The 14,219-nt window shown below is 48.6% G+C and overlaps 1 protein-coding gene and 1 non-coding gene across 2 annotated transcripts; one reads left to right on the top strand and one right to left on the bottom strand.

Annotated features, from left to right (window-relative positions):
* Positions 1–1,301: 1,301 nt before the first annotated feature.
* Trnap-agg6 (transfer RNA proline (anticodon AGG) 6) lies at positions 1,302–1,373 on the bottom strand. Its single transcript has one exon. It is a non-coding gene; the product is annotated as a tRNA-Pro (tRNA).
* A 9,168-nt stretch (positions 1,374–10,541) lies between these two features.
* Positions 10,542–13,682, top strand: Opn1sw (opsin 1, short wave sensitive). The gene is made up of 5 exons (NM_031015.2): positions 10,542–10,925; positions 11,097–11,265; positions 11,516–11,681; positions 12,059–12,298; positions 13,008–13,682. The coding sequence occupies exons 1-5, from the start codon at positions 10,580–10,582 to the stop codon at positions 13,125–13,127; spliced, it is 1,041 nt and encodes a 346-aa protein (NP_112277.2). The 5' UTR covers positions 10,542–10,579; the 3' UTR covers positions 13,128–13,682.
* Positions 13,683–14,219: the final 537 nt, after the last annotated feature.

The raw sequence follows: 14,219 nt of genomic DNA, 5'->3' as shown, positions 1-14,219 counted from the left end.
AGCCATCTCTCCAGCCCCATAGTTGTTGTTCTCAAGACAGGGTATTTCTGTGTAGCTCTGACTGTCCCCGAACTCACTCTGTAGATTAGGCTATCCTCGAACTCAGAGATCCAGCATCCTCTGTCTCCAAAGTGCTGGATTAAAGGCGTGCACTGCCACCACCACCCAGCCTTTTACTTTCCCAGCAGGGATCCTAAGGAAAGCAGCTCTCCTTGGCAGACCATAAATCCAAAGCAGTAATTAGGGGGACACACGTGCAAAATAGGCTGCGGAATGTGACTTGGGTATGGCCACAGTAAGGGGGTGGGGCACAGAGTTTATGGCTTAAGAAATGGCTGCAGATAAGAAATGGCTTTTCCATTATATTTTTAATTTATTAACAATTCATACATCTATCCAATATGTCCTCATCATATCTACTCCCCACTCCTCACGGCCTCTACCCCAGCATGTCCCCACCTCTGTCTTTTTTAAAAATAACTCACTGAGTTGCATTAGTGTTGCTAGTGTGTGCATGGGTGTGTGGCCCTGCACTGGAGCATGGGCAGTCCACCAAGGGCTCCCAGGCAGAACACGACTGATTCTTCTGTCCCCAGCAGCTACCAACTGCTAATAACTCCTCAGCTAGGTGTGGGGCCAGGTCAGCAGCAGTGTTCCCAGCAAGCACCTGAACACTCATATCCATGCCTGGGATGCTTGGATCTGTAGGAGAAACACACGGTTGGTCACGCGTCCCAGAGTTAACAATGCATCTTGTACTTCCTGCCTAGAATCAGAAGGAGGAGCTGGGAAATCCTACCCAAACCATAGTATTTTGTTGATTCTTCAGTAGATCTCTCTCTCGTGTTCACTCTCTCCACCCCCTCTCTCTTTCTCCCTCTTTCCTTTTTCATCTTTTTTTTTTCTTTCATAGTTTCTTCCTTTCTATGGTGAAGTTCCCCCACATACCCTGGTTTATGGAAACCTCACTGTAAGACTCTTTCTTGCATTTGTGTAGTTATGTGTAATTTGTAGGAATTTCAATGTTTAGGAACTTCATGTGCTTTTGCAAGGCTCCAACATTCTGTAGATGACCCAAAGTCGACTATTTCCCTCACTCAAGAAGCCCAGAGGATGCTTTAAAACAATGCTTGTCCTGTTTGACCATGTGGAAATACACACACACACACACACACACACACACACACACAGACTCCGATGTGACTGACAGCTGGCTATCAAGATCCTTTAACCAGAGCTCTGGCAAGAGCAGGCTGTGTATATGGAAGTCAGCCAAGGGCAGAGCGGGAAAGGATAAAACAGGGCTCGTCCGGGATTTGAACCCGGGACCTCTCGCACCCTAAGCGAGAATCATACCCCTAGACCAACGAGCCACTGGCAATTACTCTGGCCAGATGTGTCCTCTCTACCACATCATCATCATTAGCAGCAGCAGTTGCGGTTCCTAGGAACAGTTTCTCTGCTACTCCTTTCAAGCTGGCTCGGAGCCCAGGCAGGCGATGCTCCAGCAAGTCTTGCTCCTGGGCTGGTTCCTGCTCTCCTCCCTCCACCACACAGCCACTCCTCTGCCTAGGACTTCACACGGCTCATACTTCCAAATGGACTGTTGGAAGAAGGGAAGAGAGGCCCAGGCAGGCCCCAGCAGATACTTTTTTCTCTTAGGAGTTCAAAGCTACTCTTCTTTCTTAGCTTCCGGTCAGATCACCAGGAAAAGATTCTTCACACCTGGTAAACTCCGGGGTGCCAGCCCAGAAGCCAGACCCAGGGCACCCTGGTCTAGGCCACCCTGGCAAACCTATCATTTCTCTTTCCTCCTGCTAGAAAAGGCAGCACTTGCTGCCTACCTTAAGGGTGATGGTGAGGACTAGGTGATGGAGTGTATAAAATGTTCTACAATAGAAATGGGTTATTGGGGCTGGAGAGATGTCTCAGCGGTTAAGAGCACTGACTGCTCTTCCAGAGGTCCCGAGTTCAAATCCCAGCAACCACATGGTGGCTCACAACCATCTGTAATGGGATCTGATGCCCTCTTCTGGTGTGTCTGAAGACAGCTACAGTGAAAATAAATAAATAAATCGTGTGGAAAAAAAAAAAAAGAAAGAAAAAAGAAATGGTGGGGGTTGGGGATTTAGCTCAGTGGTAGAGCTCTTGCCTAGCAAGCGCAAGGCCCTGGGTTCGGTCCCCAGCTCCGAAAAAAAAAAAAAAAAAAAAAAAAGAAATGGTTTATTGTGGTAACCTGAGATGGAGGTCGGAGGTTGAGGTAGAGGAATACCTCACAGAAGAGGCACTTACTGCCTGCTGTGGGCCGGGCATGCGCTTTGTGCTTTACCGATAACTTTGGGACACCCTGTAAGACTGCCCTTACCATGTGCCCGCCTGTGAGCAGAGCACTTCCTCTTGCTGCCATCTGCATCCGAAGCTGCTTTCAATGCAGGACGCACAGCTTCGCAGACCTTCTAGAAAACTGGAGACAGGAATACATCCTCGCATGCCTCCACTGCTCTCTCCCCACACCAGCCAGTCCCTGCTAGTGGTCCAGGGAAGCTACCAAATGTCAACGCAAAAAACAGTTCTCACTTTGGAGACGTCGGGAGAAGGTTTCTGAGGCCAGGCTGCTGCACAGCCTTTCAACCGAGGCTCGGGAGGCCGATGCCAGCTCGGATTACACAGTACATTTCAGGCCACCCAGGGCTGCATGGTGAGACCCTGTCTCAAGAAGAGGAGGAGGAGGAGGAGGAGGAGGAGGAAGAGGAGGAGGAGGAAGAGGAGGAGGAAGAGGAGGAGGAGGAGGAGGAGGAAGAGGAGGAGGAGGAAGAGGAGGAGGAAGAGGAGGAGGAGGAGGAGGAGGAAGAGGAGGAGGAGGAGGAGACGACAGTTTATTTCAGAGCCAATACGAGTGACCATGACCATCAGGTTGCCTCAAATATCATTTTCCAGAGCGGTGGCAGTTTCACGAAGTTTTTATAGTTACAGAACAAGAATGTGATAAACCCGAGTCCTTGTGGGATGCACCGGTGGGAACATAGGGCAGGTGGGTTAGAACAGAGTGGGAGTCTCTGCCGGGGCTAAGTTTCCCAATGGTGGAAGCTAGTGGTCTGCTAATGCACTTCGAATGTTTCGAAAGGATACTAGGTCAGACACGGAGGTGGGCAATGATCGGCTATTAATGTGAATCAAGACGGCCCGTGATAATTAGCTCCAGATCTGCGACATTCCAGTGTTCCACAGTTATTAAATTCTCCAGTCCAATGTCCTGCCAACGGAGCTGCCTCGGCAGCTAACACAGTCATGAAATTCTAATCAGTCGGTCTGTCCCACAGAACCTTTAACATAGGCATCGTTTGTTTCTGAGAACTTCCGTTCACAGCGGGATAATCTACCCACCGCCTACAGGTGGTGTACGTGGGGTTAGCCTGACAGGTGGGAAGGATCCCCCAAAGAGGTGAGGTTGCAGCTCAGATTCGAGGGCCCTGTAGGAGAAGTGGTGGTCTCAGCCAGGCCTATTTTACACCTAACACATATGGAACCCTTGCTTGCTTTTGGCAGAGCCTCCTATGAGCGGGGAGCTCTTGGGGCCAGAGATCTGTTTTAGCAGTCCAAGAGTCTAACCCTGTGCCTGGCCTTTGGCAAGCCTGATGGTGCCAGTGGCTTTCAGCAGATCTCAGCCTGCTCTGCTTAAGTTCGTGACAGGATCGACCTTACTGAATTCTCCATGTTAACTGTATCTGCAGTTGCCACTTAACTGAGGCCTTTTTTCTTTTTTCATGAACATAGAAAGTTGTTTATTAACTGAGGTCTTATGGGAGGAATAAACAAATGAATGAATGAAACTCCCAGGCATGTGCACACACCAAGGAGCTTACAAATGGAAACAGATGTTCAGAGGAGTCCTGAGTAGAAAGAACCCCACCCTGTGAAGTAATGCTAGAGTACCGGCCTCACTTCTGTGGGTGGACTAGCCAGCTTCCCTTTGCTCCCAGCCTGTAAAGTTTCATTACTGCCACTGGAGAGTTTCCATACCTTATAGGCAATTCTGCTCACTAGCCATGGTGGGGAGGGGCAGGGGAGAGGCTTTTTCCTGTAGCTGTTCCAGCGGCTTCAACTGGCTTATAAAAAAAACTCCACTCAACATATCATCCCATGACCTCAGCGCACATTCTCGAAGTTGTTCTCCTCCGTGGGTGAGGGGACTTTCTGAAACTCCACCTAGAACCCGGGCAGTGCTTTAGGGTGGGGGAGGGCTCTGAGTCTGGGGCAGGCTTGCTCTTCTCTGTGTGGCCTTTCTGGAGTACCATACTGCTCACTGAACGCTGGCTGTCTCATCTTTGCAGTTTCCCATGCTTTCGAATGCTTCCTGCACAGTAGGAAGGGCAGCAGAGCTTGGAGAGAGTGCCCTGGTGGGACTCCATCAGCACCTGCCTTCAGTTTAGTGCCAGACTAGAATGGCTGTGCCCTGGATCCATGCTGTAGGATTCCAGGCCCATCATTGCTTCTGCAGCCAAAAAAAAAAAAAAAAAAAAAAAAAAAAAAATAGCTACAGATAGAATTTTCTAGAGAGGCTCCTGGCTGTCCCTCTGGAGCTCCCTCATTGTCTTCCAAGCATGAGGATGGCTTTCAGACGGGTGAATCCTTGGGGGACCCCCACCCCCTCATATCCAGTAAAGTCAGACTTTCCTGTCTCCAACCACGACGTGTCTGGAGAATTATTGCTAGCTGGCTGGTAAGATGGCCCAGGCTGTGAGGGTGACAACTCCCTCAAGTTGTCCTCTGACCTCCACAGGTGTCATAGGGCACAAGCTAATCCTAGTTGTCTCTGATAGGGGTAACTGAATAGGTGGAGCCTGTATATTCTTTTGGTGATTTTTGAATTTTATGAATACGGAGCAGAGAAGAAAAACGATTAGGACAAGAAAAACGCATCTCAGGCCTCCAGATGCTAGGCTTTCCGCAGACCAGAGGAGCCCCGTGGGTTTCCGGAATTCTGCCTCATCCGGTGCTTCAGGCTTATGTGCTGTGAGTCCGTCTTGGGAGTCAGTGATATAGTGATGACTTCTTGAGTCTGCTGTCGAGGACAGTGTGTATTGTGTCCCACCGATGTGAAGTCCCACGGGCACTCTTACCTGTCGTGACTCTGAGAACGGGAAGCTTGCATTGCTATACATCAACTCCTGCACAGACTCTCCCGCTCGTCATGGCGTAAAGGCGTAGCTTCCCCATGTGTGAGGCTAAGCCTGTGGCTCTGGGCGATCACACTTCATTTTCAGATTTGTAACTCCTTGGCACCGCTTTCCTTCCGGTCCTGTGGATTTACGTGTTCCTCCGAGTCTCCTGTAACCTATTCAGGAGTAAGTCTGTGAACCCTGGATATGAACAGGAGAAAAACCCTTGAAATGGTTAAGAAAACATCCCCCCACCCCCGGCCCAGGATGAAGAATGTGTATAATGTGCAGCTAAATCAATTGTTCACAAATGGAGGGGCTTCTCCTCTTCAGGGAGGAGTAGCTGGCGGTGAAGGTCAGAGAAACTGAGGAAAGTCAGACCGTCAGGAGGAGTATACTTAAAAATAGAAATGAAGGCAGCGGGGCTGGGGATTTAGCTCAGTGGTAGAGCGCTTACCTAGGAAGCGCAAGGCCCTGGGTTCGGTCCCCAGCTCCGAAAAAATGAACCAAAAAAAAAAAAAAAAAAAAAAAAAAAAAAAGAAGTGAAGGCAGCATCTTAAGAATGGAAAAGTAGGGACTTTTTTAGAGTTTGCTGCTCTGGTAAAGGACGAGGCCACCCCCAAGCCCCTACACTGGGCAGCACACAGCCAGTTCTCTGTAGCCCCACTGCAAGGGAATCTGACACACTCTTCTGGCCTCTGCTCACACCCACATGCGCATGTGCATGCCTATACATGCATACACACTTACAACATTTTTTTTTTAAAGAAAGGGAAAGCATCCCCAAGAACGAGAGTGGACCAGTGAGCCAAGGAAGGAGCCAAAGACAGCACCTTCGATTCAGTCTCATGGTCCTTCCTCCTTTGCCTCATGCCCTATTCTCAGATCCTCCATGTGTCCCTTATTACGTGGCTTCAAGGTCTCTAGAGAGGTGAGCCCCTGCCTGGGGTTGGTGAGAATGTGTGCTTCGGTGATACTCTTTGGCTTAAACCTCACTGGGTCGTTTGTCACATCTTAACTGGGTCTGGGCTCCTTCCAATTCATGACTATTCTTCCCTCCCAACCCCTCTGAGGGGAGGGGACTGTCTGAGCAGGTATCTGGGTATCAGTGAGGCTAAGGAAGTGTCTACCACTCAGCTTTACATTATGAGTGACAGAGCCCAGGGTGCCTTGAATCCATGGCAGTCGGAAACTACATGAAATGCTGAGGCTGACTTGCACAAAGCTGGTTGAGTTGACACATGGCATGTGGCTCTGTCCTCAGGACCTGCCCAGGTGGTTTCTGGACCCTTAGATGGATGTTTTTTAGTAATCTCTACAGGATTCCACCTGTCGGGGAACATTTGTGTTGAGTAATGTGTGTATGTGTGTGCATACGCACACATGGGAATGTCAGTCTTTTCAAAATGGCTGACCAGTGTCCATCTACTGCTTTTGACTTAGGATTCAAGAGACTGCAACAAATAAGGCTAAGTTTTGGCTTTTGTTTGTTTGTTTTTAGATTTATTTATTCTATTTATATGCGTACACTGTAGCTGTCTTCAGACACATCAGAAGAGGGCATCAGATCCCATGACAGATGGTCGTGAGCCACTGTGTGGTTGCTGGGGATTGAACTCAGGACCTCTGGAAGAGCAGTCAGTGCTCTTAACTGCTGAGCCATCTCTTATTTTATGCATTGGTGTTTTGCCTGTATTATGTCTGTGTGAGGGTGTTGGATGCCCTGGAGCTGGAGTTACAGACAGTAGTAACCTGCCATGTGGGTGCTGGGAATCAAACCCGGGTCCTCTGGAAGAGTAGACGGTGATCTTAACTCCTGAGCCATCTCTTCATCCTTTGGGTTTCGTTTTTTTGTTTAAAGAGTTTTTTAAATGTATTTTTGCTATTTTAATTGTATTTAGGGCTGTGGTGTGTGTGTGTGTGTGTGTGTGTGTGTGTGTGTGTGTGTGTGTGTGTGTGTACACATGAGAGTACAAGTATCTGCAGAGGCCAGAAGAGGGCACTGAGTCTCCTAAAGATGGAGTTAATTACTCTTTTTTTTTTTTTTTTTTGGTTCTTTTTTTCGGAGCTGGGGACCGAACCCAGGGCCTTGCGCTTCCTAGGTAAGTGCTCTACCACTGAGCTAAATCCCCAGCCCCGGAGTTAATTACTCTTAACCACTCAGCCATCTCTCCAGCTCTGGCTTAACACACACACACACACACACACACACACACACACACACACACACACACACAGAGATAGAGAGAGAGAGAGAGAGAGAGAGAGAGAGAGAGAGAGAGAAAGAGAGAGAGAGAGAGTGTCAGGCCTGTGAGAGCCAACTCACACAAGTTTGCTTACTGGGTGGGACACACGCGTCCACTTTTAGACTTCCCTAAGTATAAGTAAAGGGAAAGGTGGCTGAGAAGATGGCACAGTGAGGTAACTCTGCTGTACAAGCACAAGGGTCTGAATTCAGAGTCCCAGGACCCACCCTCCTCTCCCACAACCCCACCTTCAGGGGACATTCCTTTTCAGTTTTTGTAACCCACTGAGTCCTGTTACTGCTGCCTGCTGGGTGCTGATGATCTCATTGGCTTGATCCTGTGCAGGTAACCATGGCAGCAGCGAGCTCATGGCCAGGTCATGGCCAGAAGATGCATTTCACAGCACTTCCCTTGATCCTCTGACTTCTACTGTTCTCTCTACTGTGATGGTCCCTGAGCTTTGCTTTGCCGTGTGTGTGTGTGTGTGTGTGTGTGTGTGTGAGAGAGAGAGAGAGAGAGAGAGAGAGAGAGTGAGAGAGAGAGAAGGAGAGAGACAGAGACAGAGAGAGAGAGACAGAGAGAGACACAGACAGAGACGGACACAGAGAGACAGAGACAGAGACAGAGAGAGGCAGAGACAGACAGAGACAGATACAGACACAGACACAGAGAGACAGAGACAGAGTTCATAGAGAAGCCCCGTTTGGAGTAGAACACTTAATAGTCCCTTCTTCTCAGCCCACCTGAGCAGATCAGCCTCTTCATTGCCCGCTGCCCACTGCAGAAAGCAGCTTCTTAGGCTAAGGTTGAGGGGGCACTACTCTACGCACATAAGTGTGAATATTTAAAATACAGTTTGACAGCGTGTACAATTTAGTAAAACAACAGTCATTTGACTACAGCCCATGATCTCCCCAAGATATGGGCTTTTTAAAAACCATCTTGTAAGAAGATTTACAGTACCAGGTATGGGTCCCCCTCCTGTGGACTGGCCTAAAGCAGGAAGTTACCCCTATAACCTCTATGTCATTGTTGGACTAGTGGACACATCTTACCTGGCACATGGATATTCTAGCTTTTAGGGTTCACTATTGGGTAAAATGGACTTTTCTCTGCCCCCCCCCCAACCTCCACCACAGCCTGTAGGGCATCTGCTGGCACTGTAAAAGCCAGCCTGCAGAAAAGCATTCAGGTGAGTTCCAGCTTGATGTCCCTTACACCAGTGTTCAGCAATAAGGACTGACTGTCTAGTTATGGTGGGCAAGCAGGAACAGTGGCAATAGCTTGTGTTGTTGCCAGGACCCCTGGGACCTCCCTGGCCAGTACCTTGTATGGAGGCATCTCATGCCTGGTACTGAGATGTTCACTTAATAACCCATAAAGTCTGGGAGAAGTAGTGTTCATTGTGCAGGGTTATCTGTGTCCAAACAACTTCTAAAAATCATTTTTTAAAGATTTATTTATTTATTATATATAAGTACACTGTAGCTGTCTTCAGATACACCAGAAGAGGGCATCGGATCTCTTTACAGATGGTTGTGAGCCACCATGTGGTTGCTGGGAATTGAACTCATGACCTCTGAAAGAGCAGTTGGGTGCTCTTAACCGCTGAGCCATCTCTCCAGCCCCCTAAAAATCATTTTAACTTCTTTTAAAAAATTATGTGTATGAGTGTTTTGCCCATGTGTATTATGAACACGGTGTGGATGTCTGGTGCCTGTGAAGATCCGAAAATTATGCTGGAATTAGAGTTAGTCAATTGTAAGCTGCCACCACGTGGGTGCTGGGAGCCAAACCTGGGTCCTATATGCAAGAGCAGCGAGTGTTCTTAATCACTGAGCCATCTTTCCGGCCCTCATATTTTAGTTTGCTGTGATGATTTGAATGAGAAATGGCCCCTGTCTCAGTCAGGGTTCCTATTTCTGCTCAAACATCATGACCAAGAAGCAGGTTGGAGTGGAAAGGGTTTATTCAGCTTATTTCCATGCTGTTCATCACTAAGGAAAGTCAGGACAGGAACTCAAGCAGGGCAGGAAGCAGGAGCTGCTGCAGAGGCCATGGAGGGATGTTTCTTACTGGCTTGCTTCCCCTGGCTCGCTCAGCTGCTCTCTTATAGCCCAAGACTACCAGCCTAGGGATGGCACCTCCCACAATGGGCTGGGTCCTCCCAACTTGATCACTAGTTGAGAAAATGCCTTACAGCTGGGTCTCATGAAGGCATTTCTTCAACTGAGGCTCCTTTGTCTGTGATAACTCCAACTTGTGTCAAGTTGACACATAAAACTAGACAGTACAACCCCAACCCCCATAGGCTTCTGTATATAAGCACTTGGTCCACCGTTGATGGGCGGTAATGGAGCTTTTAGGACATAGAACATTGCTGAAGGAAGTCACTAGGGGCAGACTTTAAGAGCTTATAGCCTTACCCACATCCACTCCTCTCTGCTTTCTATCTGAGGCTGGTGTCAAGGAGACTTAACTCTTGGTGTCCTTACCTAACAGTGAACCTGGTTTATTCAGAAGAGTTTCGTTCTCTTCTGTTCTAATGTCAAAGCTGCCTAGTCTAAGAAGTAGCCTAACCTGGCTGGCTGCAGGTCTACATAGGAAGACCGCACTGCAGAGGTCCAACATCGTTGTGGCTCAGGCATAGCCCAGGACGCAAGCAGGTGCAGTTGCTTCTGTACTGCCCTACCATGGCTATCACAGATGCTCCCGAGGGGGCTCGCCACTCATCCTCTTCCTGTGTCCTGAGGCTGATTCCCAGCTCTCAGGATAGGGACACTGAGGTGAGCACTTTTCACAAAGGGCCAGGCGAGGTGCGGAGGAGCCTGAAGCCAAAGGCAGAGGCAGGGGTGAGTATGGCAGCATCTCCAAAGGAATATAGGTCAGCATCGTCCTGGCCACAGAAACCAATACTGGCCCCAAAGCACCCAGCCTTGCTGTCCAGGTTTCTGACCTCAATCTCTTATCCTCTAAGAACACAGTCAGCTTTGGGCTCATGAAAGGTTTAGATGAGAACTAAGAGATCTCTAATCCCGGACTTTGCTGTTGGGAGGCTTAGGATAGTTGAGAGTCTCAAGTGTATCTTTAAAGGAGGGTGTTGTGGGGAGGGGTGATCGCAGAAGAGTCCATAAGAGAGACCAGAGGTGGTGGTGAGGCCATCCCAAGCGCAAGATGTCGGGAGAGGACGAGTTTTACCTGTTTCAGAATATCTCCTCAGTGGGGCCCTGGGATGGGCCTCAGTACCACATTGCTCCCGTCTGGGCCTTCCACCTCCAGGCAGCCTTCATGGGATTTGTCTTCTTTGCAGGGACCCCACTCAATGCCACAGTGTTGGTGGCCACACTGCACTACAAAAAGTTGCGGCAGCCCCTCAACTACATTCTGGTCAATGTATCCCTCGGAGGCTTCCTCTTCTGCATCTTCTCTGTCTTCACAGTCTTCATCGCCAGCTGTCATGGATACTTCCTCTTTGGTCGCCACGTTTGTGCTCTGGAGGCCTTCTTGGGCTCTGTAGCAGGTACTGAAGGCCACCGGGGCTAGAGAGAGGGCCCTGAGCAGCTTGACCTCTAACAGTGGGCTGTGTGAGCACTAAATTCCATTCCAATCCTCTGGACTTGCTCAGTTACACCTATATTCCAGTCCAAGCTTAGGGAGTCCGTCTACCCCATTCTTTTCATGTTTGCTGCAGGTCTAGTGACAGGATGGTCCTTGGCTTTCCTGGCCTTTGAGCGCTACCTTGTCATCTGTAAACCCTTTGGCAACATCCGCTTCAACTCCAAGCACGCACTGACGGTGGTTCTGATTACTTGGACCATTGGCATCGGGGTGTCCATCCCGCCCTTCTTTGGCTGGAGCAGGTGAGAGTACAGGGCAGTGCTCTGATGTGGGACGAGAGGTTGGGTGTTACCTTTATATTCTTTGACCTGAGTTGGTGGTGGAGTAAGGGAGGAAATAGGGGCAGCTCTTGACATCAATGTTTACTCTGCTGTTTAATTACTGTAGTCCCTTCTGGCATTCTCCCAACTGGAGAAGCCAATCCTAAAGCTAACCCCATGGGCTCTTCCATTTCTCAGGGAGAGCCCAGAATGAATGCTTGATCCTTTTCAGGTTCATCCCTGAGGGCCTGCAGTGCTCCTGTGGCCCGGACTGGTACACCGTGGGCACCAAGTATCGAAGCGAGCACTATACCTGGTTTCTGTTCATCTTCTGTTTCATCATTCCTCTTTCCCTCATCTGTTTCTCCTACTTCCAGTTGCTGAGGACTCTCAGAGCTGTGAGTGGTTTTTGAGAGGGGCAGGTAGGAGTAACTCAGGAGGTTCCAGGAGAGACAGTGCATATCGGCCTCAGGACATGTCTAGAATATCCATGGTCAGATAGGAGTATCAGAAGGAAGCAAGAGTGGGGAAGAGGGAATGAAACTTCAGAGTTACGACCCATTGGTAGAGCACTTACACAGCAGGTGTGAGATGCTGGGTTCCATCCCCTGCACAAGAGGCAGTGGGCAAGGGAGTAAAAGATCAGAGAGAGGAGGGGGGCAAGGATGGGACCTCTTCTAGTGTCAGAGCTGAGAATTCCCTCCATGACTCCTCCCTCAAGGGAAAGCCAAACTCAGCCAGGAGAGAGGGATTTGACCCTGGTGCTCAATTCCAGGTGGCGGCCCAGCAGCAAGAGTCAGCTACAACTCAAAAGGCTGAACGGGAGGTGAGCCATATGGTGGTGGTGATGGTGGGATCCTTCTGTCTCTGCTACGTGCCCTATGCTGCCCTGGCCATGTACATGGTCAACAATCGTAACCACGGGCTGGACTTACGGCTTGTCACCATCCCCGCCTTCTTTTCCAAGAGTTCATGTGTCTACAACCCCATCATCTACTGCTTCATGAATAAGCAGGTAACGCTGTCTATCTCCATTCCCATGAGGCCCTGGCCCATCAGACCCTGGTTCTTCCCCTATTGACAATGTTATGACTTAGCACCATGGCCTCCACACAGGGCTTAGAGATGAGGAAAGCCACAGAATAGTCCAAGCAGGCCAGGATGCTCTCAGTAGACACATGAACAGAGTGTGTCTGTTCCAATACAGAGAGTTCCTCCAATACGGGAACAAGGGGAGGCTAGACCTTGTGCCAGAAAAATCACATTGTTTAAGAGTGGGAAGGGATAGGTACTGCCCCCACACACTTCATTCAGCAATGCTGGAGATGAACACAGGGCCTTTCACATGCTAGGCAAATACCCTTATCGTTGAGTTACCCATCATCCCTACTCTTTCTGTCTTGGTGAAAAAAAATAACATCAACAGCATTAGATATCTAGCTTTGTGGTTTGATTTTTTGTTTTTTAAAGATAGGGTCAAACTGTGTAGCCCTAGCTGTTCTGGAACTCCTATGGACACCAGGCTGTCCTTGAACTCAAGAGATCATCCTGCCTCTCCCCACCAGTGCTGGAGTTAAGATGTATACCACCATGTAAATCCAGCCTTCTGCAGATTCTTAATCCAGCAGAATTCTTAATTCTTTTATTAAAGTCTAGCCTGCAGGAACAAGTAGTTAAAGGTAGAGTTTGGTCGTTTTCAGGATAACAAACACTTCTCTTTCTAGTTCCGGGCCTGCATCCTGGAGATGGTGTGCAGGAAGCCCATGACAGACGAATCTGACATGTCTGGCTCTCAGAAAACAGAAGTTTCTACTGTTTCTTCCAGCAAAGTTGGCCCTCACTAAGGACCCTCAGTTGGCCTGCTGGCAGCAACCATGGGGCCACATTGAATTATCTACATCTCCATTAGAATTCAAACCATTAACAATGTAGGGAACAGACAGGAGCAGTGGCATCTGGCCGGTCAGTTTCATTTTCCTGTTACTCTCTCCCTGTCAGCAGGGCCACACGGGCCATTTCAACAGTCACAGTTTCTAAGTGATACCTTCATCTCTGGAGAACTGTGAGAGAAGGGCCGTGCCTCTGGTGTATGGGTAACACCTGGTTGTTCTTTTATTCCGTGCTGGGATCTGAGTTGATATATCCTGTTAGAATAAGCTTGGCATGGGGCAGTGTGAAGAAAAAGCAGCAGACACCAAACACCTGCAGTGAGCTGAAGCTTTCCTATGCGGCCTCTCCCAGTTGCTGCCGTCTGGGCTATGGCTGCCCTGCCCAGAACTGCCCCTCCTCACTCATCTGACAGTTATTCTAAGTCTTCTCCCCTCCATTTGGCTAAATGTATCCATTTAAAGCTGTGTGTTGATTAAAGTTAGTGTCTTAATCTCTTGACGACCTCAAAATGAATTTGCATGTCTCAGTACCATTTATAAATCAAACCCAAGTGCTAAAAGCATTTTACCTTACACTCCCCTTATACCTGCTGTCCTGGAAAATGAACCCCTTGAAATGAAGACCAAGGGAAGTGTGTGTTATCACAAGGAATGCTGGGTGTTGATATCAGGTACTGGAAAGCGGGAAGGCCATAGCTGTGTGAGGGAACTAGAAACCTTAGGAATAGAAGAGGACTAAGTGTGGGGGAGAAATGGAAGAAATAAAGACTGTGCAGATGTATATTTACCTTAGTAACCTGAGGGATAAAGACTTGGAATACAGTAATTCTTAAGAGGCCCATCAGTAAGAGACCAAAGATGGGTAAATTGAGTTGGAGAAATTCCTTTTGACATTTTATAACAGAACTCTAAGCTACAATTCCATTTCTTCCTTTTTCTTTCTTTTTCTTTCTTTTTACTGATTTATTTTTATTTCATGTGCATCAGTGCTTTGCCTGCATGTGTAACCGTGTGAAGGTGTTGGATCTCTTGGAAGCGAGTTACAGA

Source organism: Rattus norvegicus, chromosome 4 (genome assembly GCF_036323735.1).
Source record: "Rattus norvegicus strain BN/NHsdMcwi chromosome 4, GRCr8, whole genome shotgun sequence".
NCBI lineage: Eukaryota > Metazoa > Chordata > Mammalia > Rodentia > Muridae > Rattus > Rattus norvegicus.
This window is presented reverse-complemented; position numbering and strand designations above follow the sequence as displayed.

Excerpts from the sequence above, each read along its gene's own strand:
- Opn1sw (NM_031015.2), top strand. The coding sequence starts at position 10,580 with ATGTCGGGAGAGGACGAGTTTTACCTGTTTCAGAATATCTCCTCAGTG. Across the intron at positions 10,926-11,096 it reads CTTCTTGGGCTCTGTAGCAG|GTCTAGTGACAGGATGGTCC; the intron begins GTACTGAAGGCC and ends TGTTTGCTGCAG. Across the intron at positions 12,299-13,007 it reads ACTGCTTCATGAATAAGCAG|TTCCGGGCCTGCATCCTGGA; the intron begins GTAACGCTGTCT and ends TTCTCTTTCTAG.